Genomic DNA, 22,943 nt, shown 5'->3' with positions numbered 1-22,943 from the left:
ACTGTGATTTCACGAACTAACACAATCTACTTTGATTGTGTTAGTTCGTGATGTGAGCGACGATATGGTGATGATGTGATGCCATCATGACCATATTTAGGCATGTCAACTGTTTTTGTCAAATGAAAATTGATAGTGTGAACAGGGCTACAGAAGTGTTGCATTAACAATAAAAAGATAAGCAATAACATAAACCCACAAAACAAATCATTAAACAACTATAAAACAACGTTCAGGCAAGCCACATGATATTGTCACGTCAGTGATATAAAGATGGTATATCTTTAAAATAATAGTTGAATAAGAATAAAAAGATAAAAAATGACACATGCCCACATGACACTTATAAAACAACTTTCAGTTGACATGATAGTAAACAAGTCCATCAGAAGTATATAAAGATGAGTTTTTTTTTTCCAAAAATTTATCATCAGGATTTGGACCTGCATTTACTGTTTAGCTGATGTACCAATCAGTGGCATATCTAGGGGTTAGCGTAGGGGATGCATGGCCCCCATAAAAGCTTGATTGCTCAGTTCCCCTCTCCCCACTTAAAGCAAACAAATTATGTTTCAGGTAATCGAAGATATTTAAAGATGAAAATTTGTTTTTCTCAAAATATTTTAATCACCATAAAGACAATAATTTCTAAAAAATTATTGTCTTTATCACTATAAAGAGAAACACCATATTGTCCCTTTTTGAGATTTGAATCCAAGACCCCATAAAAACCTCACTTCAACCACCATTTTGCCGCTCTACCAAAAATATTTACTGTATCATCTTTATTTAAATAAGCGTATGCTGTTTTCTTTGTTGAAGAATAATGTATATATAACCTTTGCCTCGGATTTTCCTAATTAATTCAAGTAATTGTGTTTAACACTATTAAACCTAAACAAACTTACAGCTAAATTTAAATAAAATATAACTTCTTTACATTTATTTCCTAATTATATTATGCAGTTCATTATATATTAATTTAAACAAGTTTAAATGAGCCAGGAATAAAAAACTATGTGCTTAAAAATATAAAGACGATAAAATAAGGTGGAGTTTAGCAAATTAAAGGGATTTATAATAACTTTAAAGCACTGTCGAAACTACCGAATTTGATGTGAAAAAAAGTGATATGCCCATATTTGGGTGTAATATGACATCATCATACCCATATATGGGCACATCACGCAAACTGATAGTGTCGACTAAGCTTAATAATTTATGCTTTTAAATTTTTATAGAAATTGAAGGGACAGTTACTTATTTCAGCTGATTGTCATGCAATTCAGGTTTGAGTCTCATTGTTCTATTTTTTCATCAGCCAAGGACTGGCTGATACACAAGGACTGGAACAATAGATTAATCAAACAATGTTCTCTATCAGAACTTTCATAGGCTTACCTGGGCGAATGCTGGCTTAAAATAAATCATCGCAAAGATAACGGACCCACACTAATTCATTACCACTTAAACCGCTTCAAAAAATGTTAACTAGTGCCCTGTCGTCATTAAAAACAGTAGTAATTTCTCACAAACGCAGAGATGGCACTTAAAAAGCTGGGGTAAACCATAAATTTACCCTTCCCTTCTTAGGTGGTTCTCTCAGTGAGTGTCATAGGCCCACGTTCTGGTGTCAGCAACTGAGTGTGAAATATGCTGTCAACTTGTGAGAGAAATTTTTAACACCAAAGCTCCGTCCACACTATCAAATTTTCTTTGACAAAAAACTGTTGTATGCCCATATATAGTCATGATGTGCCTATATATGGTCATGATGTGATGTCATCATGACCATATTTAGGCATATCACATGTTTTTGTCAAATAAAATTTGATAGTCTGGACAGGGCTTTAGTGCTTCGGCGATTTGTTGAGTCATCGATCGCTCGTTACTTCTCTTCACGTCACTCGTTCATTACGCCATGAAGACAACGAATATGATGAAGAAGACAATAAGCACACCAAACACTTTGACCATCAGCCATCGATTTGAAGTTACTGATTGGAAATACTTGAGTATCTCTCCGTGGGCCATTTCAACATTTGAATATGCATCATCAACATTTGAATCAATTCTGTAGCACAAAGAAAAAAATTCTTAATTTTTCATTCTCATTTCTAAGTATGGATCAAAATGGCAACATCTGGCTTCAATATTATTAATGGGATCATTGAACATGCAAGTATATTAAACTAGTGGAACTGTGTAGTTTGGTGGTTGAGAATCTTGTTTAGTGTTTTGGGGATCAATTCCTATCAAATTCTAAACATTCTATTCTCCCCAGAATATTACAATTGAGAAAATTATAAGAGCACACACATCCTTCAACCATATAATATCCAGTATCTAGATGTCCAAAAGGGGTGGGGGCGATCGAGACAACACTACCTTAGAAATTTATGTTTTCTAGACCCTTGAAAATAACCTCTGAGGCGCTTTGGGCGATCAATTATTTCTTTTTCTAGCCTAGGCTTAAAACTTAGTCAAAGTACTTAATTATGCCTATTACTTGGTAATGCACATAAATAATGAAACTAACCTTTGAACTTGTTCCTCCTGTTCGTGGATCATATGTGCCAGCTGTTGAAATATACCACCTAATTCAACAATTGTACTCTCTATATTTTGCATTGTTTCTTCACGGTCCTTAATATACGTGTCCTGTTGCTCAACAAGTTGCATTGAGCTCTGTTGAGGTCTGTCAAAGGGCATGTTTATAACAGCATCACCCCGACTGGCAGCTTCATCATCTACCAGAACCGATCGTACTAGAAAAGGCAACAGAATGACAATCAATACAATGGAATGATGTAAAGTTGGTGATAGTTGAGTAACTAGAATGTTGACCCCAGTGACAAACCTGTTGAATTTGGCTGTACACAAGCATGAGGGAACCCCTGCTACTTTCCAAAGGGCATACTGTGTTTGTAAAGAGCCCAGCACCATGTCCACGTTGTGTGAAGGTCCAAGGGTTTAAATGTCTATTCTGAATGACACGTGCGTTATAACCTATATTCCACAGGGAGAACAGCTTGATGGAAAAGAAATTGGGACACAAACTTCTCTATGGTTCAGCACATATACAATCATTACTGCCAGTTTATCGAAATGCACTATGTCGCTCTGTGTTCTACGAAATTGTATACAGTTCACCTTACAATTCAAGATTACTTTTGAGACTGGAAAATTTGGGGTGGTCTTGGGAGTTTGATCTCCAGTAGAGGGCTAGCTTTGTCTTTAAAAAACTATCTCAAATTATTGGGATCTCAGAATTAGAGGGGTTTTAAAGTGCAGGGCAAACTGTACAAATAAAACATTACTACTAGTCGGGCTAATAACATTTATAATAGTAAGGATATTAAATATATAATTCATTATGCAAATTTTTCTGAAGATATTACTAAATAATTGTTCTTTTAACTCTATGTACAACGGTCTTATATTTAATAGTCTTAAAATACAAATGACACAAGGGCTTAGACAGCAAGCCGTCCGGTCGTCTTTTAGAAGGCCAACAATTATTTAGGGAGGCCACTTTTACGGCTTGGCCTACTCAGCTCCGTCCAGCCTAGTTGGGCCTGGTCTACTTTAGCAAATTATTTATATTCTTCGAATCTTTCAAATGTTGCATTTAAACTAATGCATGTTTTGGACGGCTTATTTAATTTTTCTGGCTAAACCCCTAAAATGACATGACTATAGTTATAATTAAATAACCTACATATATAATAAGTAACTATAATAATAGTTACAATAAATAATAAGAAATAACTATAACTCATATACAACATTGAGGGCGTGCTCTTACTATTTCCGCTGGAAGCAGACGGTGGTAGACTCGTCGTCAGCTGATCTTGTGAAAACTGTTCTCTCCTGTCCTTCTGATCTTTAAGATTCTGTGTCCGTACTTCGAGAACTGATTTAAAATCGTTGGACATGTTCGCCAACTTTGATTGCAATGCCAGAACCACTGTGTTGGAATGTGTTTGCATTTGTCGGCCATTTTGAGAGTTATTCCGCCTCACAAACTGGAAGATATATCAGAAAAACTATAGTAATTATTGAGAATTAGGTGTAAAGTTAGTCATAAAAAAACTTTTATAAAAGAAAAATTCTATACAGTATTATATTTTCATCAAATACACATAACATTATGAATACTGCCCTCTATAGATTAGATTCTTTCATGACTAGCAAATAATTAAAACCAAAGATACCAGATCTTAAATTTTTGTATGGAATCCTGTAACGGATGGATGGATGGATGGACTTATTTATTCGGTGTAAACACCATGGATAACCACTAAAGTCTGAAGAAGACTTCCAGTGGGGTCCTTCTGGTGGTGATTGGGCAGTACACTGGGAGACAATCCGCTACTCTTTTCCAAAGAGGTTACTTCTTTAACATGCACATGGACCATAATGCACACAGGACCAATGACTTAAACTTCTCATCCGAAAGACAATGCACTATCGTAACTTGCATTTCAACCCTCCAGCAGAAATACAAGGATAGCAGCGATGGGAATTGAACCAAGGACCAAGAGTTCTCCACATTTCAGTGCAGACACAGTAGCTACCAACACTGTGGTTTTCCTCCATGTACTTTTAACTGTACTTTGTACCTGTGCTTAATTAATTCAAATTTATTGTGTGTTTTTATAATTATGAAATAGTATTTTTTGAATATTGTACCTTTTGTAAATTTTATTCTCATTCGATTTTTATGTAATTTTTGTGTCTACTGCCCAGGCAGTAGACACTTTGCTATCCTGGTCAATCTGGAAGCATAAAGTTGACATTGTGAGCGCGAGTTGACACATTCACAAAAGTGTGAAGTAAGAATCCTATTCGTGATGTGTGATATAACGTGATTTTACTACTACCCGTAAACTTGGTCGTGTGTGGTACGATGCATTGCAAGCCAATTCGTCATTATCTATCAGGTACTATTATTTCATTAATCACTTTCGACATCACTGTTTCTATTAAATTTGGCAGTAGACAAACGCTCCCGCTGGGAGCCTATTCTTTACTCATGTACTTGTATTTTGTGATAATTTATATAGTGCCTACACTAGGACTTCTTTTTGGTGGTAGTTTTTAGAAGTTATTAAAAAATATATATACGTACCTCTTGAAGTTTTGCAATTTGTTTATTTAGACTGTTAATATCTTGTTTAATTATATATGTCAGTTCTTGAATTTCAACTGATTTATCATCAAATAAAGATTTCTTTTTAGCCACTGAAATAAAAAATATTAAAACAATAATTTATCGATCAATGTAAAGAGGCATTGTTCTAGCTAGGTGAAAGGAAAGCCAAAAACAATGGCATGATTCCAATGTGGTGGGAAAAGTATGGTGGGAAAAGTGTGGATTGGTTTAGGTCCGATTAAAAATTACATAATTTTTTAGTATAGAAATCCTAATTATAATTAATACTTACATATTGTTAATTTTTCCAGTTTTGTAAATGTTTGATTGATGTCACTGCCAATATGCCTGAAAAAAAAGAAGATGAGTACCTGATGATTTGCCTCGAAAAAAATAGTTCAATGTATGTAAATATCTTAACAATCTAATTGACCAGGAGAAATATAATTAATTGAAAGCATATCAGTTTTCAAATCATATTACTTCTCCTTTACAACAAATGGAGCAAACTTTTCTATATTATTAAGCCAAAGTATATTTTTTGTGTGTGCTAAACACAATCGTATTTTAGTGAATCACAACATTACTTACTTGGCCATTCTCATAAAATCACTATGTTGAACTTGTCTTGCAGTCTGCCGATTGATTGTTGTGACTCCATTTCCCTATAAGAACAATTCCATCAAACAACTGTGTATTTAAGGATCTCAAAAAATTTCCACTATTACTCTATACTTGTCTTAATGTTCTGTGGGTGACAACCTCATCCAATCAGGAGAGAGTAAAATTTGAGATGATTACATTTTCAAGAAGGCGTAGCAGGAAAAAAAATACTAACAGAGGCAACATTATACAAAAAAAAGTTTACTTCTTTTCATTTCTTCAATGTTGCTGTAATTTAGTCTTTAAATGGGGGCGACGAGGGCACACTGCACTCCCAAGAGTCTCTATGCTGGCCACTATCTTATGGACAACTTACTTTGATAGCAGAGGTAATTTACAAAAGGTCTAAATATACATTGAATTGAAATTACATTCAAAACACTCTACAATATTTTAAACACAAATTCATATAATAGTTTACAGTACTGTACTATAGTATATAGTAATATTTTTATATGAAGTGCAGAGAGGCTTTTGACATATCTACTGTAGGCTAAGCGATTAGCTGCGAGGTAATGTTCCTGCTTCTTAAGGCTGTAGACCCGGGTTCAAACCTGGCTGGCCATCGTCTGGTTTTAATGGGCGTCAGATCTTTCTGTTCCTCAAATGTATCCATTATATGTTGGGACGGGCGCTGCAGTGTGGCTTCTGCAGGGGCCCAGCCAAAATTTCCAAGTTTAAATATTTAGAATTTGACAAGAAAGGAAAATTTAATTTTAAAAATTTTAATTATCCATTATATAAAAACAAATTTAAAAACTATTATAATTATATACTGTGTCATACAATAAAAAAAAATAATAAGATTAAATAAATAATGATATTACCGTTCTGGACTGCATGTACTTAACAGCAGACATAAATTCGTTGGTTCGATCTCGACACGTCATTTCAAGTGGTTGATGATTATTGGTTGGATTAAAATTGGAGACGATCCAGCCTCCTTGCCCGTTTGATTTGTTTTCGGTGGGCGTATGTCGACGTCTAGCTGTCATTGGTCATGTCCCAGAACCTAGACAAGATCCAAACTATGAAAAAAAAATATCATATTCATCAACAACATCTAACAGGGTGACACAACAGTTCAGTATTTGACAAACTTTCAACATTTCTTAATGTGTGAATTCCTTGTAAACAACATTTGTTTTTATTCCCCAAAATCATACTGCCTTTGTATTTAAAATCGATCAAAATATTTTCAACAGTCCTATTTATTATGCAAATAAAAAAATATTTCTCAAAAGTAATAGAAAAGGAGTTTGACCAAAAACAATAAAAAATTAAAAATGGGTTTTATTTGTACATTTCATTGTAAATATTTAATATACCGAAATCATAGTTTCATTCATTCATTTGTAACACTTAACTGGAAATCATTAAGTGCAAGAATATGGGTTGGTCTTGGGTGTGTTAGAGTTGATTTAGGGGCCAGAGTTGACTCTTTGGAGACGAGTTGACATGGGACCAAGTTGACATTAGGTTGAGCTGAATGGTAAGTAAGAGTGTTGACTTGAAGCTGAGTGAGTTGATATGAAAGGTGAATCGATGTGGGGCCAAGTTGACATGTTTCAAACGTGCAGGCCTATTAAAATATTTTACATTCTGTTAATGGAACATATGACTGGAAATCTAATCATACACACTAGTATTAGTAGGCCTAGTCATAGTTTTGTTTCTAAAAACTAAATGTTAGTTATTATTGACCATCACAATAATCTCTATTAAAAAAAAAGCACACATGTTTTTTAATTGTTTGGTTTAGTAAATATACCTTACATAAAGTTACAATACATGGTAATAAGTAAGCTGTTGTTTATTTTCAGACAATCGTTTTAGGCCTAGCTCTTCTAACAATCTAGGCTTAGGTGGTGGCAGTGGTACACAGGGAAGCCCTCTTACTTATGCCGGTGGCACGCATGGCTGACTACGGTCGGGATTGCCTAGCAGCCTAGCCTAATCTCAGTCAGCCAGGCTCAACCGGACCACATCCTGATTCCTAACTAATCTCATCCGACACAAGCTGTGCTATCATGACATTGAATATTATTGTGTGATAAACTACACATATTAATTAACAAATACTTACTTTACATACAGCTTGACTGGTATTAAGAAAGGCCAATTAAAAAAGGTTAGAACCAGTTAAAAAATTAACAATATAACTTGCTTTCTTAATTTCTCGTTCACGTCATCAGGTTTTTAAACAAGTGTCACAAATTATTTGACCTTATATCGGATAAGCCAATAACAGTCCTTGTACAAAAGAATAGTAACTCATTAGGTGGATACGATGTAAAGCATAATCGTAAAAGAATACGAGGGGGCGGTGTTCAAATTTTAGACTTTTCAGCCAGACCCAGTAAGTACAAAACAAAGAGGGTACAAAATATATACAAGAAAAAAACAATAAATAAAGGAGTTGATGATTGAATAGATAAACAGAAGATGGAGAAAGTATAATTTTACCTTATTTTCTGAAAGATTGTTTATGCGTCAACCAAAAGGTTTGTATTGCAGAGATTAACGGGATGTTTAAACCAGCTAAACCATTTCAAGATGCAGGTGTAAGGTGGTGTTTCTCATAAGAATGTATGCTATGCTAATAAATAATAAATTATAATATATGATATTAATATAAAATACTGGACTATGTTTATATACTACATACATGGGCTACACATACCGGTAGTTTATATGTTGCATGATTTATATTATTCCTTCCTTGAAGTATATGTGTGAGTGTGTGTGTACGTATGTATATGGGTATGAATGTTATATATATATATATATATATATATATGTATGAGTATATAGGTATATCTGTAATATAGGTGTATATATATATGTATAACGATTTAACAGTTTATTTTATTATTAAAACTTAGCTGTTATTAGTAAGAAGATATTAGAATATAGTTATAGGAAGTCAGATTAAAATTATTATTTACAAATTTTCTCTTATATTATTTTAGATTGTAAACACTGTACTTACTTTATTGCTTAATCGTCTATAAATATAAAGAAACTAAAAGTAATTAAGATTTTGTTATTAATGAATACAAAATATAATTTACAGAAAAGAAATAGAATTTTTCCATTAAATTTTAAACTTCTTTAATTTAAGTGAAATAGGCCTTTGAATTATTTTTGAACCTTATATGTAAAAGAAATATTTAATTGTGTAACTTGGGATTTCCATTTACAAGCTATGCTTCAGGAATTTCCCATTTTCTTTGATCTTTAAAAATGTTGTACATTTATATTTTTCGTAAATTTTCATGCTCAATGGAAATAAATATTTTTGTCATTGTCATTGTCATATCAAAGCACCGGTAGATCTTAATTTAGTATAATTATGTTCACAATTGGCCTACAACATGATTTTCATTTTAGTTTTCACAACAAATATCAGTGGAATTTAATATACCAGATAAACCTCATACACATACAATAAATATTCTATTTTAATAATGCATTAGTTAATAAATTATAGAAAGTGATTGACATTAAGTGTGTTGTTCAGCGTGCACCATTAAACTCTTCTTGAAAATCACACTAAAGTTTCAACCTGCCTGCTGTGAGGGAAAATTTAAAAATTGTTTACTTTGTTTTTTATTTTCATAAAGCTTGGAAGAATGTAAATAGTGATGATCAAGTTTTGCTACATACTTGGCAAGCAAGGCCAGACTCGTCTCAGTCGATATTACGACAATGTTCCATGTAAATCTAGATATTAAAACAGGTACTCTAGTCTATGCCAACATCACGTATATGTATTAAATTGTATAAGTTTTAATCTTACCTTTGGCCTATATTACATAAAATGGTAGGCATCTAAAAATGGCTTATTTTGTGTAAGATTTGGTAATATGCATGATAAAATAATAAATATTATTAATACAATTTTTCATATCATTTAATGTTATGTATATGATGTAGAGTATATGTATATGTAATATATATGTGTGTGTATTACATATTACGTAATAATGTATATGAAATATACACACACATATATATTACATATACATATACTCTACATCATATACATAACATTAAATGATATGAAAAATTGTATTAATAATATTTATTATTTTATCATGCATATTACCAAATCTTACACAAAATAAGCCATTTTTAGATGCCTACCATTTTATGTAATATAGGCCAAAGGTAAGATTAAAACTTATACAATTTAATACATATACGTGATGTTGGCATAGACTAGAGTACCTGTTTTAATATTTTATTTATTATAGTGTTCCTTCTTTAATTACCAAGACTATAAGATTGTGTACCGCCGGTACAACTCGATATTTGTCATCCTAGCTATAGATGAAGAAGAGGTGAGAATTTGTGAACAAAATTATTGGAATGAAAATTATTAGGCAGTACCTATTTCTGATTAAATCTAAACTTTAAAACAACAACAATAGTTGTAATAATAGCAATAACCATAAACAATATTTATACAGTAGTTATAATTGTTAATTAAATGTGAGTAGTGTATTTACTTTTAAGCGTTTAATATTTTTAAAAATATTTACAGTATATAATATTAAGAATAAAAATGAAAATAATTATAGTAGCATTTAAGATCAATGTTTTGCCTTTTTTCCCTACTTGACATGTTATCGCACTGAATACTCACAAACGATAATAGCATTATTATGAAAATATTTTTTATTAGATGAGTAATTTTTCGAGTAATAATGGTGCAATTGTAAAAGAAATTATCTTATTTTATATACTGCTGATTAAAGTTGACCAGGTAGGATTTGATTAAATGGACATGCATAAAAATATATTCACTAGTGGATGTTTTTTTATCCATCAGAATGAAGTTGCAAGCCTCGAGTTGATTCAGTTGTTCATAGAGACGTTAAATAAGTACTTTGATGGAGTTGTAAGTATGAAAGATTACCATACTGTAATTATTGTACACATAAAGCGGGGCTGTAAGATTAGGGCATGGTGTTCAATTTATTGAACAGCTTACACATATAACAAATACAGCTTACACATACACTATTGAATCTTGTATAGCAAACACTGCAACTGCCAATAATGGTAATTTTGAATAAAAATAAAACCTGCATCACAAAAAAATTGAAAATTTCAGAAAAAAAAACGTCCATCATTTTGCTAAATAAGAAAAACAATTTTTTTTCCGCTTTCCTCTGACGATTTTTAAAAAGATAAGTTCACTAAACAAGGTATTAACTAAGTCTTGTCTAAGAGTTTTCCCAAGCATGAGACAAATAATATTTTATGGATGTTGTTACTACACTTATGTCTGCATATAAAGCAACATTTTTAAAAATTTGTTCTTTACTTGTATATTTTGTTAACCAATCTTCAATAATTGTAATAAATATTAGTAATTTATTATATTGTTGTTATTAACACTTATTATTTCATTTTATTTCAGAGTGAAATTGATGTATCCTTTGTTTAAAAAAAAAAAAGAGGTAAATTTAGTCAAATTTGGCAATACACAAATTAGTATTTTACAAAAAATAAAATTCACAAATCTTAATCAATAGCTACTGTGTTAATATCCTTATTATTATGTTATACTCCTTTACATATTAATACCTAATGGTTAATTGTAAAAAAAATTAATTGCAATCCCACTAATCAATTGATAATTTAATTATCTGAGACAATCTATACAATTACCAAATTTAAAATCAAAATATAGAAATGTACCTAGCAACTGTTACCTTGCACTTATTATTTTCATTAACAATCTTTATAAGATTTTTTACAACTTAGAGAAGATACACATCATCCTTGATGAAATGATCGTCAATGGTTATATCTTGGAAACAAATATGTCAAAAATACTGCAGCCGATTCTCTTAATGGATAAAGCATCAAAAAGGTGACATTTCTTGTTGTCCGAGACAAGGTGACCAGATGAATTTCCAAGTGTGATCCAGGCATCTAGGAATGACCATATTTGACCAGTCTGTTACGCCCTGCCCTGCATTGCCCCCTTGGATACAGTTGCTAAGGCAAGACTTTTTTTATACCTTGTTTAGCGCACCCACCGCCTGCCAATAATGATTTCAATTAAAAATAAAATTTTATTTTTGGCTAATTAACGCACCAGTCGACACGAAAAATTGGAAATTTCAGAAAAAAAATGAAGGTTTTCCCTTATCTTTATTACGCTTGCCGCTGCTTTGAAACCTCCAAAAATAATGTACATTTTTTCCTAATAATATAAATTCAAAGCATTTGACCATACCATTACTACACTGTTTACATTCACCAAATAAAATTTTATTTTTATTTTTTTACGCCCTCCACTGACGATCTTTAATAAAGGTATTTAAAAAAGGTATTGCCTAAATACCTACGAAACAAGGTATTAAAAAAAGTCTTGCCTAAGGCCTCACCAAATGAAAGTATGTTTGTGGGATTTGTGCATATTCTAGGCTGGTCATTTGCTAAGCTTGATTGACAACTCCTGAAAGGTTCAATGCTATTATTTTTATGACGGCATTTACGATGTTGAATTAAAAGTTGTGTCCGCTTCCACTTGGAGCTAATTTATACTGCAATACAGTAGCAGTCAGTTGCAAGTATAAAATATTTAAACCATGTCTCAGAAGTGGGTATGAGGTGGCATATAAATGTAAAAATAGAATACTAAGCCAACAAGTGAGATACAGGTGTGTATCCATTGAATTTAAAAAGCTAGAATCTAGCGACATTGAAAACTACCTACTGACTTAGATGATGGCTACATTTCAAGATGATGTTGAGAGGACTACTGGCCATAAGGATGAAGTGGGGCAACAAGAGAAAAACAATTTAGACAAAATCAACTATTTGTATCAAGGTTTAATTGTCTTATACAGCCATGTGACCTGATAAAATTCACTGGATGTGAAAGCTTGTTGTATTAAAGGATATTAATCTGTGAATTGCAGTTTTTACTTGTTTTATTTATAATAATTGTCGACTCTATGCGCTTAGCATTATTACCTGCGGTCATTGGCTCAAGCACATATGGAACACATATTCATGTGAGATAATTCCTTGAGAGAATTGCATAATATTGCAGCTGTAATGAGCGCATTTATGCCTAGAACTGTTTTTTTTTTTAGTATAATAGTAATATAATCACTTCAGTCAATATTGAATGCAATATCCTTCATTTTACTTGCACCACATTATTGTAATATATACTGTACGGTTGTCTATTTCCGGAATGAAGATAATTATAGAATCGCTATATAAAAACTTAAATTTGGGGATTAATATAGCATACTTGGCGCATCGGTTATTTCACGATTGATGTATAATATCAATGGAATCATTTTCAAAACCAAAATATGAATTATTAATGCAATTTGAAAAAAGATGATGAAAAAATATATCATATTGATATATCTATTATTTTTAATATTATTTAATAATATATGACAAAAGGTGACCAATTTCAAAGTGATTTGTTCCACATTTGGGTAAATATTGACATACTGTACCGTACCATTATACTACATTACAATGTTAATATTAGCACTGGTTATTTTGTAAAAACCTGACCTATATATTCCACATTCTAATAGACCTCCATAGTAGCATCAATGTAACTTATAAAGTGTTTTGCACAACCAAGCAATATTCTTCAACATACAAAACCCATACAAAGCACCTGCAACAATAGCTTTTGCTAAGCCCAAATTTTGATTGTTCTCATCTTCTAATTCTAATTAAAGATGAGGGCCCCAAGCAGCTTTACACCCTTCTTAAAGAGTCCACTACTACGAGGAATATGATGTAATATATTGCCGGCAAGAGGTATTGTTACCAAATGTTATTGTATGGATTAAATTAGAACAATAACATCCATCAGAATTATTAATTTATTTAACACTGGTGTAACAATAGCCACTGCCTAAATTGTTTTTATTCATATCACGAAGAAAAAATAATAAAAATATTTCAAATGTATATACCAATCACATTCCACACACAGATAATCAAAAATATAGCTATAAAAATTAAGTAAAGGTGAAAATGGACATAAAAATCAGACTTTATACAATCTAATTTTAACTGTCAGTGATTAAGCCTAAAAAACTACCAAAAATTCAATTAAAACATTAAATTGCTTATCAAAAAGGATCAATTAGGTGAAAGAGCTTGGCACAAGGCTTGTAAGTCATGCAATTAATCATAAGGTCAGGGTTTAAACCTTCACTGCGCAAGTTGCTTGTGTTCTTGGGCAAGACAATCTATATTTGTCTCAGCTCCCCAGGAGTATACACAGGTACCAAAACATATACTGAGAAGGTAAACAGGTGCACTATGCAAAGAAGTGGTAATCCCCACACAGCATTGGAAAGTCTGGCCCAATACGCCAAAGAAAAAGAAATGGGCACACCGGGCCTGTGAGCCCAGAAGTCTGGTTTCAACTCATTTTTAAGTTGGTTTTAACTTCCTATGAAACAGATCCAAACAGTTTTTTAATTCCCTAGCCAACTTTATGCAAAGATTATAAATATGAAATAATTTGTGGCAAAGAGAAGCCAAAGCAGTCACTCCTCGCAAAAAATTGATTTTCATTAACTATTAGTACAGTACAGGGTTACAGTAAAGAGTAAAATGAGAGCTCTAAAACGGTAAAAGAATAATTTGAACCTGACATTTCATTATAAAGTTACAGTAGTTTAAACATACAGCTGTTTAAAGAACAAAATATTAGAAATCAGCCTTCAAAGTTTACGATTATGAGCATTTCTCAGACAGAAACCATCACCAAATCATTATAAATTGTTGTTTTAGCATTGAAAATGAGGAAAATAACAACATTGCATGATGTATAGATAAAGGTTATAAAGGTTAGTTTGGAATGTTGACATTCCAGCATGTTTTGGCCATTATCTCTGAAGCATGAAAATATTCTACTTTTCAACAGAAAGCTAACAACCTAATATAAAATGTAAAACAATTTAAATATTTAATTTTATTATTCAAGTTTTTCTAGCTCAACACCAACAGTTTAAGCACATATATTTGGTTCTGATTTGTCTATTTAATTGCACACACTAGCTAATCTTATAAACATCTTCATCACCATTTTACTTGTATCGTATCACCATTCTCAATGCCAAAAAACGATAGAGGACGCATGTCATTATTCAGTTCAAATTCTTGATCTTTCAGCTGAAAGGCAATGAGTTTCTAATGTCATTTTAGTTCATATCCATCATACATACATTTATTAAAATATTGGTATAAAAGTTTGTAAATAAATAAATATAAATGGCAAGTAAAAGTTGTTCACAATTTAAAAAAAATTATAATTTTAGTAGATCTAGCAAAACATTAAGACACAAAAAGAGTATTTGACGAGAAACTTGGGAACAGTTAATGAGATACAGATTTTTGAATATTTAAAAACTGGGGGAAGAAGGTGGAAAAAGCTGTATCTCATTAACCGTTCTAAGTTTTTCGTCAAACACTCTTTTTGTGTCTTACAAAAATAATTATTTTTCTCCCGAGCCTAGATTTAAGAAGTTGTCTTGTACAGATGCAACTGTTATTACCATTGTATGGTGACTCAAAACATACAATAGTAAAAGCAAAATTATTTTTATAACAAGTAAATATAAATTTACCTTTGTACTGGTGTATGTTAAAACCTGTGATGCAATGTCAACTTTCATCAGTTTGTGAATTAAGCTCTTTAATTTCTGTATATTCATTGTTCCTGTAAAACAACAGAATGAAAAGGTCTTATTCAACAATTACTGTATGTCACAGACATATGGCAAAGCCCTGCTGAGCATTATGATAGGAATGTATAAAGGTTTTTGTAACCACATTGAAAATGTCAAATTTTCACCATAAGCTTGCTAGTGAATTCTTGGTGGTTGGCCCTCCGACCCATTTTTATGTCACACTGCCCAAAGAACCCCAGTTGAAACAATTCTTTTGGTTGAGATACAAAATATAGAATACACAGGTAATTTGCAATCTGACCAATGATGAACACGCTTTCTTAAGAAACCCACTGCAATGGTAAGAGATATGATATAAAACATACAATTTCACATATTTCCCAACAATATTTTCGCAAAAACTCTCCATACTTTAAATTTCCCAAGCATTTTCTTCTATATCATTGCAAAATCAGTCACAAAATGGAGTCACAAATTAAGGCCTTGATAGAAAAAGAAATGACATCAACATTCGCTCAAAATCATAGTATAAGCCCTCTCCCTCAGCGTAGGCTAAAAAATAAAAAATGTAAAAGCTTACACAAAATTCGCTTACACAATAAACAATTTGTACTTCAATCTGCGATCACTTTGGAACCTGAAAATTTAAGGTGGTCTCAGTGTTTGGTCTCGAATTTGAGGGTCAGCTTTGTGATGGAAGATTGAAGACTATTTGGTTCTTTGAAAATGTGGTCTCGAATTAGAGGAATTTCGAATTTGAGGGTGAATGTATATACAAACGGTGGAAAATGTAGGCTGTGATTCTGTATAACGTGTCTTATGAAATATACTTTAAATTACCTGGTAGTTTCTTTTGTATTGTCTTTGTCGTATTGCCTTGTTGACAAGTTATATTGACTTGGATTAAACTGCTTTTCAAAGTAGTCGATTTGGTTGTTAATTCATAATCTTCTGGAACACCATACACTGTAGTGATAGATAAAAGGCAGTAAGAAATTATACATAAGAATAAGACTAATGTGACTTGCAAAACATGGTAGCTGGGTCCTTAAAACAATATTTTAATTCCCATTGAGCAAACAGGGTTATTATGACAGAATATGAATGTGAAGAGGGAATAGGTATAAGAAGGGGTGCATTGGGGACATAAAGATCGTCAATTGTCATAGTCAGAGAGATAAGAGGGTTGAGAGTATACTGGCTTCATTTACCCCTTAATACTGCATTCTGACAATGCTGCAAGAAATTAACTTACATTCTGTAAGCTGCCTATAACGAGGATGATTTGTTTCAAACTCCACCGATGGCTTGTTCTTCTCTGGATCTTGGTGTCCACCACTTGCTCTCCAGTCCTTGCCAAATGTCTTGATGTAATCCAATTCAGCACCTCTCCTTTCATTAACAGATGCCTTTGGCAAGTCAAATAATATTTAATGATCCGCAAATTTGATGTATACATAAAAATGAATGAAAGCTGTTAAAAATTCTTTTGAATAAATACTAGGTGATTAAGAAGAACAAAAAGCTTTAATACATAGAATAATGAAAGTCAAAAATTAAGATCATATAAAATCAATAATTATTTAAAAAATCAAGATCATGGTAAATATTTTAATACATTCATTCAAATTATTGTCGCAAGGATCCCAAACTAATTTATTTTGCAGCATGTAGTGATACCCAGGACCAGCTAACATCAGAGAGACTACTAATAATATGAAGGTCTTCCTCTTATTAAGAAAAACCTCCAATTAAAGACCACATCTGATTGAAGACCACTTTTGTGGCTCACAAATAAAAATCTATCATTTATCTTTATTTAAATATGTTTTTTAATGAAGACCAAAACTGCTAAAGAACAGGAAAACCACAGTCCCGCACGTAGTTTTTAACTGGGGTGAGAATAATAAAAACATACAAGCATAATAAATTTCCCGGGAGGTGGGTTAGTTTCCGAGAGATATTTGCATGCTCCTTTGAATGTGGGAGAGCCTTGCCGACTTCCGGAAGACTCCCGCAGAAGACTTGGGACCCATATTTTTGATGTCGTGATCATCCTGCCTCACATCGACAACACCATTTTTTCATATATCCGATGCTTAATGAAGTTATATAATCATCATCATTATTATTATAATATCAAACCATATTGAACTTTACCACAGCATTGTTGCATCGTTTTAAATTGCCAATCTTGGCGATAATTATCTGTCTTGTATCAAACATCTTCTCCTGTTCACAGAATGGATTCCTTTGCGTCCGTGTCTCTTCCAGACTTTTAAGCTTCTCAAGTTCATTTACTGACTGCCACTAGAATTTGGAAAAAAATAAAACTAATGATAAAAAAATAGGTGACAGAATATCAGGACTCGCATGTTGGAAATAGCAAATTCCAGAAGATGCTTGACCATGTGTGTGTGTGTCTGGAGGCCATTCAAATTTCCAGGAGATTCAGCAACTCATGGTTGACTTGAGACCTCCGGAATATAATGTGAGCAATTTTAAAAAGAAAGATATTACTGAATCGTGCTATGTACATATATTTAGTATTCAACAGGTACATTATGAGGAAAAAGTCAAAGTAAAATTTATTAATCGAAAAAGGAAATTCAATTACTCGTATACACAGTGTAAAACACTAAAATAAACAAGAAGTTCCAACAAACTATAACAAAGGTATGGATATGAAAAGATCATTAATGTAATGTAGTGGGATTTACTATAGCGCATTACACCGAAGTCTCAATGCGCTAAAAAAAGCATATCATTATTTTGTATCTGAATTTTACACAAAATCAAAATAAGTAGCAAATCTTGATGACTGAGACATAAAAACATTTTTTTTCTTTTTGTTTATTCTGAATTGTTGTATAAATAAATCTTAAGTTTTGACGAAGAAACAGTCTTACAAGAAATTATTTTCAACATGTCCCAAAACCATGAGCTATGCAAATTACCTAAATAAAAAAGTTGATCTGTTTAAACTGAGGTTATTTCAGATAACAAGAATTTTATACCATTGCCTTTCTGCAATCAAACAATGAATTAATTTCTAAAGCACTGAATACATAGTTCCCATCATATGACTGAAATGTATTTAAACTTACAGATGATAAGGAGTTGGCATTCAGTGATATCGACTTGAGTAATGGGAAGTAAGATGTCTTGCCCTTGTAATCAACATCATCAAACTTGACATTTGTCAGTGCATTTTTGTTTAGAATCAATGCTTCTAGCCTTAAAAAAAATGATTAAATACATTTAGACACAAATGCGTCAAATCAGCATCAGTCTCTCAATCATTATTTTTTTCTGTAGACCTACAAAATGCCTCATTTGCACTGGGCTACATAATGAGAAAATTTTACTGTGACCATTGTTAATATTCCAATAGGCACCTAGTCAGTTTTACTGGGCGCAATCCTACTCGGTTAAACCATGGACCTGTTAATAAGGTCCATGGTTAAACTAGCCGCTTGTCTCGGTAAGTTTTTCTGAGAGGAAAGTTTCCTGGGCTGTTTGCACTGGACTAATGGTAAAAGTAACCAGCGTCATGGTTAGTTTTACTGAAAAAAGTCCAGTATGATTGTGGCTTAAGTCTAAAAATGCATGGAGCTATCACTTCAATTCAAGTATAACTTCAGTATACTTCATCATTCACCTCATGCATATTGGCTGCTCAATACAGTTAGTAAACATTTGGCGCAATATAGGGTAAAAAATGTTTAAAAGCTTTAAGCTCAACAAAAAAAAATTTTATATTCTACTGTACCTTGGCAAGTGACCAAAATGGAGAACATCATTCCAATCTGAAATCTTGTTGCCTTCAAGGTTCAATAAATCTACATGCTGGAATAACGTAACATCAAACCTGGAAGAAAACCAAGTAGAAAAGTAGATGAAGAAAAATAGAATATATATATTATATTATACAAATATTGACTTCTCATGAGGGGAATGGTGAAATCTCCGAGAGGGCTGAAGGCCTGAGGGAAGATAGGCTGCGGTCTCCACATCACCGAGGGGTTATAGATTTAATCGTTCTCTGAAGAGCAGCCAATTTTTGTTTTATATAATTCATACATAGATTCTACGAGACCTAAAAAAAAGTAATGAAAATAGTACACACCAAGTAGGACTAGGCTTACTTCATAGGGCTAGGCTATCAAAGGGCCAATTTCTCTCAGAGTCGTAGAGGTTGCGTCTCCTTTACCGTTCATGGATGTCATAAATTACAGAGCCTAAAGATTGCACATCGCGTGGCAGAGAAAAAAGGACTATCCCATAAGGTAATAGCATGTTTTATTGCCCGCTTCTTAACCAATCAGATGCCTATAATCTATGTATGCAGTATATAATAGTCATTATTTCAATTGTATAAAAATACTCACTCATTAACAGTTGTGATATTGTTGAAGCAAATGTGAAGTTTGCGTACATTGGGCCACATTGGAGCACAAAATTCCACCTGAATAAAAAGAAATTTGACAAAAACGGTTAATATTTTCTTGTATGTTGTGTTATCATTTTTAATTTTTTTTTTTTTAGTATGTGATTACAGAACTAACCTCACCTCTTTCCAAGTGAAAGTGACATAATTTAGAAAAAGTTCTTGTAAGTTCAAAAAAGAGCTCATCAAAGAAGTGGGGTTGGTTGGTAGACTGAAGCGGTTTTCACTAAAATGAAACAAAAATTCCAAAATGTGTTTATTCCATGTCATTTTGCATTTTTAGATACAGTATCACTTCTATTCCAGAACAATTAAGACAAGAAAACAACTTTTATAGATTTAGCTTGGTTTCCATAGAATCGCTACACATTGTCGCCTGACAACTTTCGGTGATGACAATCGGTCGGTCAAGTCGGGGAGCCTTTCCCATTGCGTTATGGAGTGCTATACAGTAAACAATTGCACTGAAAACACTGTAGCGATTTTAAGGAAACCAGGAATTCCAATCAGTGCACCAAGAGCACTTGATGCTGCTGCGCAACTCACCTTATTTTCAACACATGTAGATTTTGTAGTTGAGCTGCTATTCTGGCAACTTCATCAAGAGAATTGACAAGGTTCTTTGAAAGGTCCAGTTCCTTTAAATTTGGAACGCATTTACTGATGGTAGCGCCCTCATCACCTCGGTTTACCTTCATGTCTCTGAGAGCAGCATTCTTTAGATTTCCAAAGTTACTAAAAAGAATTAAAATATATTAGCATATTAACATATACCTGTCAACTTTATTGGTATCTGATGAATAAGACAAAAAAAAAAAAAAAAAAAAAAAAAAAAATTAAAATTTTTATATAGCGAGCTCTATGTAAACATTGCAAAATAGAGTGCACTCTGTGTTATTTTAAAAAAAATGGTAGTCAGCAGTCGGTATAGCTTTGTTAAAAGAAATTTATATGGCCTATATCCACATTTTAATGACAAATTCAGCCTTTACATTTTACCTTTTATAAACATTTTTATGATGTGCGAAATAGTACAACGTATGCATGAGAGTTGAGATTCGTGCATTATGTATGAGAGTTGGCGGGTGTATTAACACCGATATCATTGCCATGGCAAAACAAAGTTCCTCAAGGATAAAATATGGGGATCCTTACTAAACAGCAATAATATGATTTAAGAAATCTAATTCCATTATTTCATACCTTTGCCTTTGTACAATAGATTTTGCTCCAACCATTTCAACAGCTGTTTGCTGTCCATCTCCTACTACAAACATCTCGGATTCTTCAATCCCTCCGGTCACCGCATCTTCTGGGATGTAACGTTCCTGTAGAGCCATTATAAACGATATCCCTGAAACAGCTTTTTTGGGGCGCACAAATGATCCACTTGAAAGCGAACTATATTTTCAGCAATAAGAAGTTAAAGTTTGTTATTTAACATTTCATAAAAACACTGAATTACTCTTTTAAAATTGGAATTGATATACAGTAGTCCTTTCCATTCCCATTAATGGATGCAAAATCAGAAGTGAAGAAAATCAGTCTTGAAGAAATGTCATGTCTATAGAACTATGAAAAAGCATAGTAAGATGAAAATCAGGAGTGAAATACCAGGATAGAACTGGGAATCATGAAAAAGAATGAAGTAGACATTCATTCTAAGTACTGTATATGAATAATGAAATAACGATATATATACAAAGTTGGTGGTAGAAGAAACCATTGCAAAAAGAAAACCAAAAAGACCAAGAAAGTGCTGGACAGTGGAGAAGAAAAGAGAACAATTCCTTGGTTGACATTCAAATCTGAAAAAAGTTCGCAAAATGTGGCCCTCCATCAAATGAGTTAATGTATGTCGAGAGCTCATATTGCTGGTTCTATGCTGACCTACCTAGTCTCAAAATACTGTTTCCCATTGTGCGTGCCATCATGTTTTCCCCTTTCTTTATTGTCCCAATCAACACCAAGCCATGTACCTGAAACATCAACAATTAGGCCTACTATGAAAATTTTACAAGATTTGCAATTTACTGATGTTTATTTTTGATAAAGAACACACTTCTTCAAAACATAAGGTCAGTGCATCACAGCAGGCCAGGGTTTTTGGGTTGGCAGGATAGTCTTTCTTGTCCAAATACCTCCATCCCTTCCCCCATACCCACAAAGATATCCTTGAGTAGAAAAAATGTTTGTTTTTTTTAATTTTTTTTTTTTTTTTTATAAAATTTAAAACTTTAAATTTAATTTTTATAAAAGTGAAAACTGTAGGCTTTAAGGCTGATGCTGAACATTTGGAAACATTACAAGAGATTAAGAAATTATGTAATCTGACCCTGGCCTGGCACAACTCAACTACTCCCCAGAGAATGTACTCTAGAACTAGGCTAGGTCTAGGTTAGGTCATGGCCCATGGCTAGCCTAGGCCTAGCTAGGCTAGCCTAATCCATCTACAAATCTCGAAAAATAAATATTAAATCCGAGTACAGAATTTTAATTGATTGTACAACGTTTCTGATGATTACGAAAGGAAATTAGCATTGACAGAGAATATGTCCTACTTAGGCCAGACTAGTACTAGCCTAGACCTAGGCCCTAGGACTACTTTCAGGTCGCCAGGAATAGGCCTAGGCCATCGGTCGCCTGTATGGACGATTCGAAACGTGGTAAGGATCATCGACAACCATAGGTCTAGGCCTAGGCTACTTGAGCATTTATTTCTCTACAGAAGTGTACCTGATGTTGACTCTACTTCACCAACATACTTGACGGTCCCAATTTCACCATCACTCCATATTCGATCTCCAATATTTGGTAAACAGTCGGTCATTTTGCAATATTTGTTGACCTAGGCCCTATTCTATTTTTGTAGTCGCCCACCAGACAGTCTCCTGTGTGGAGCGCCAAAAAGACACGCTATAATAATATTTTTTTTATTCTGTATCGTTTTGGCGTTCCATAAATATAA

The 22,943-nt window shown here is 32.9% G+C and overlaps 3 protein-coding genes across 5 annotated transcripts; 1 reads left to right on the top strand and 2 right to left on the bottom strand.

The window, feature by feature from the left end:
- Nucleotides 1-829: 829 nt before the first annotated feature.
- On the bottom strand, nucleotides 830-8,053 carry LOC117115979 (syntaxin-5-like). Of its 2 annotated transcripts, none has more exons than XM_033259898.1 (8): nucleotides 7,908-8,053; nucleotides 6,649-6,849; nucleotides 5,750-5,823; nucleotides 5,451-5,506; nucleotides 5,135-5,247; nucleotides 3,809-4,028; nucleotides 2,540-2,768; nucleotides 830-2,074 (listed from the first exon to the last, which is right to left on the bottom strand). In XM_033259898.1, the coding sequence occupies exons 2-8, from the start codon at nucleotides 6,814-6,816 to the stop codon at nucleotides 1,915-1,917; spliced, it is 1,020 nt and encodes a 339-aa protein (XP_033115789.1). In that variant the 5' UTR covers nucleotides 6,817-6,849; nucleotides 7,908-8,053; the 3' UTR covers nucleotides 830-1,914. The 2 variants fall into 2 exon arrangements, with proteins under 2 accessions (XP_033115789.1, XP_033115790.1); XM_033259899.1 differs by having other exon boundaries at nucleotides 1,915-2,074; nucleotides 6,649-6,833; nucleotides 7,908-8,044.
- Nucleotides 8,054-8,167: 114 nt separating this feature from the next.
- On the top strand, nucleotides 8,168-12,759 carry LOC117115997 (AP-4 complex subunit sigma-1-like). The gene is made up of 6 exons (XM_033259924.1): nucleotides 8,168-8,325; nucleotides 9,448-9,552; nucleotides 10,081-10,167; nucleotides 10,659-10,727; nucleotides 11,253-11,264; nucleotides 11,584-12,759. Exons 2-6 carry the CDS (start codon nucleotides 9,469-9,471, stop codon nucleotides 11,710-11,712), a joined length of 381 nt encoding a protein of 126 aa, XP_033115815.1. The 5' UTR covers nucleotides 8,168-8,325; nucleotides 9,448-9,468; the 3' UTR covers nucleotides 11,713-12,759.
- Nucleotides 12,760-14,652: 1,893 nt separating this feature from the next.
- LOC117116033 (tubulin-specific chaperone E-like) lies at nucleotides 14,653-22,885 on the bottom strand. Of its 2 annotated transcripts, none has more exons than XM_033259969.1 (13): nucleotides 22,741-22,875; nucleotides 21,870-21,954; nucleotides 21,179-21,376; nucleotides 20,522-20,710; nucleotides 20,099-20,201; nucleotides 19,917-19,993; nucleotides 19,298-19,396; nucleotides 18,633-18,762; nucleotides 17,686-17,835; nucleotides 16,781-16,934; nucleotides 16,366-16,491; nucleotides 15,463-15,554; nucleotides 14,653-15,007 (listed from the first exon to the last, which is right to left on the bottom strand). In XM_033259969.1, exons 1-13 carry the CDS (start codon nucleotides 22,760-22,762, stop codon nucleotides 14,915-14,917), a joined length of 1,518 nt encoding a protein of 505 aa, XP_033115860.1. In that variant the 5' UTR covers nucleotides 22,763-22,875; the 3' UTR covers nucleotides 14,653-14,914. The 2 variants fall into 2 exon arrangements, with proteins under 2 accessions (XP_033115860.1, XP_033115859.1); XM_033259968.1 differs by having other exon boundaries at nucleotides 14,654-15,007; nucleotides 22,712-22,885.
- Nucleotides 22,886-22,943: the final 58 nt, after the last annotated feature.

Source organism: Anneissia japonica, unplaced genomic scaffold, assembly GCF_011630105.1.
Source record: "Anneissia japonica isolate Jap-2015-1 unplaced genomic scaffold, ASM1163010v1 scaffold287743_len2803612_cov181, whole genome shotgun sequence".
Classification (NCBI taxonomy): domain Eukaryota; kingdom Metazoa; phylum Echinodermata; class Crinoidea; order Comatulida; family Comatulidae; genus Anneissia; species Anneissia japonica.
This window is presented reverse-complemented; position numbering and strand designations above follow the sequence as displayed.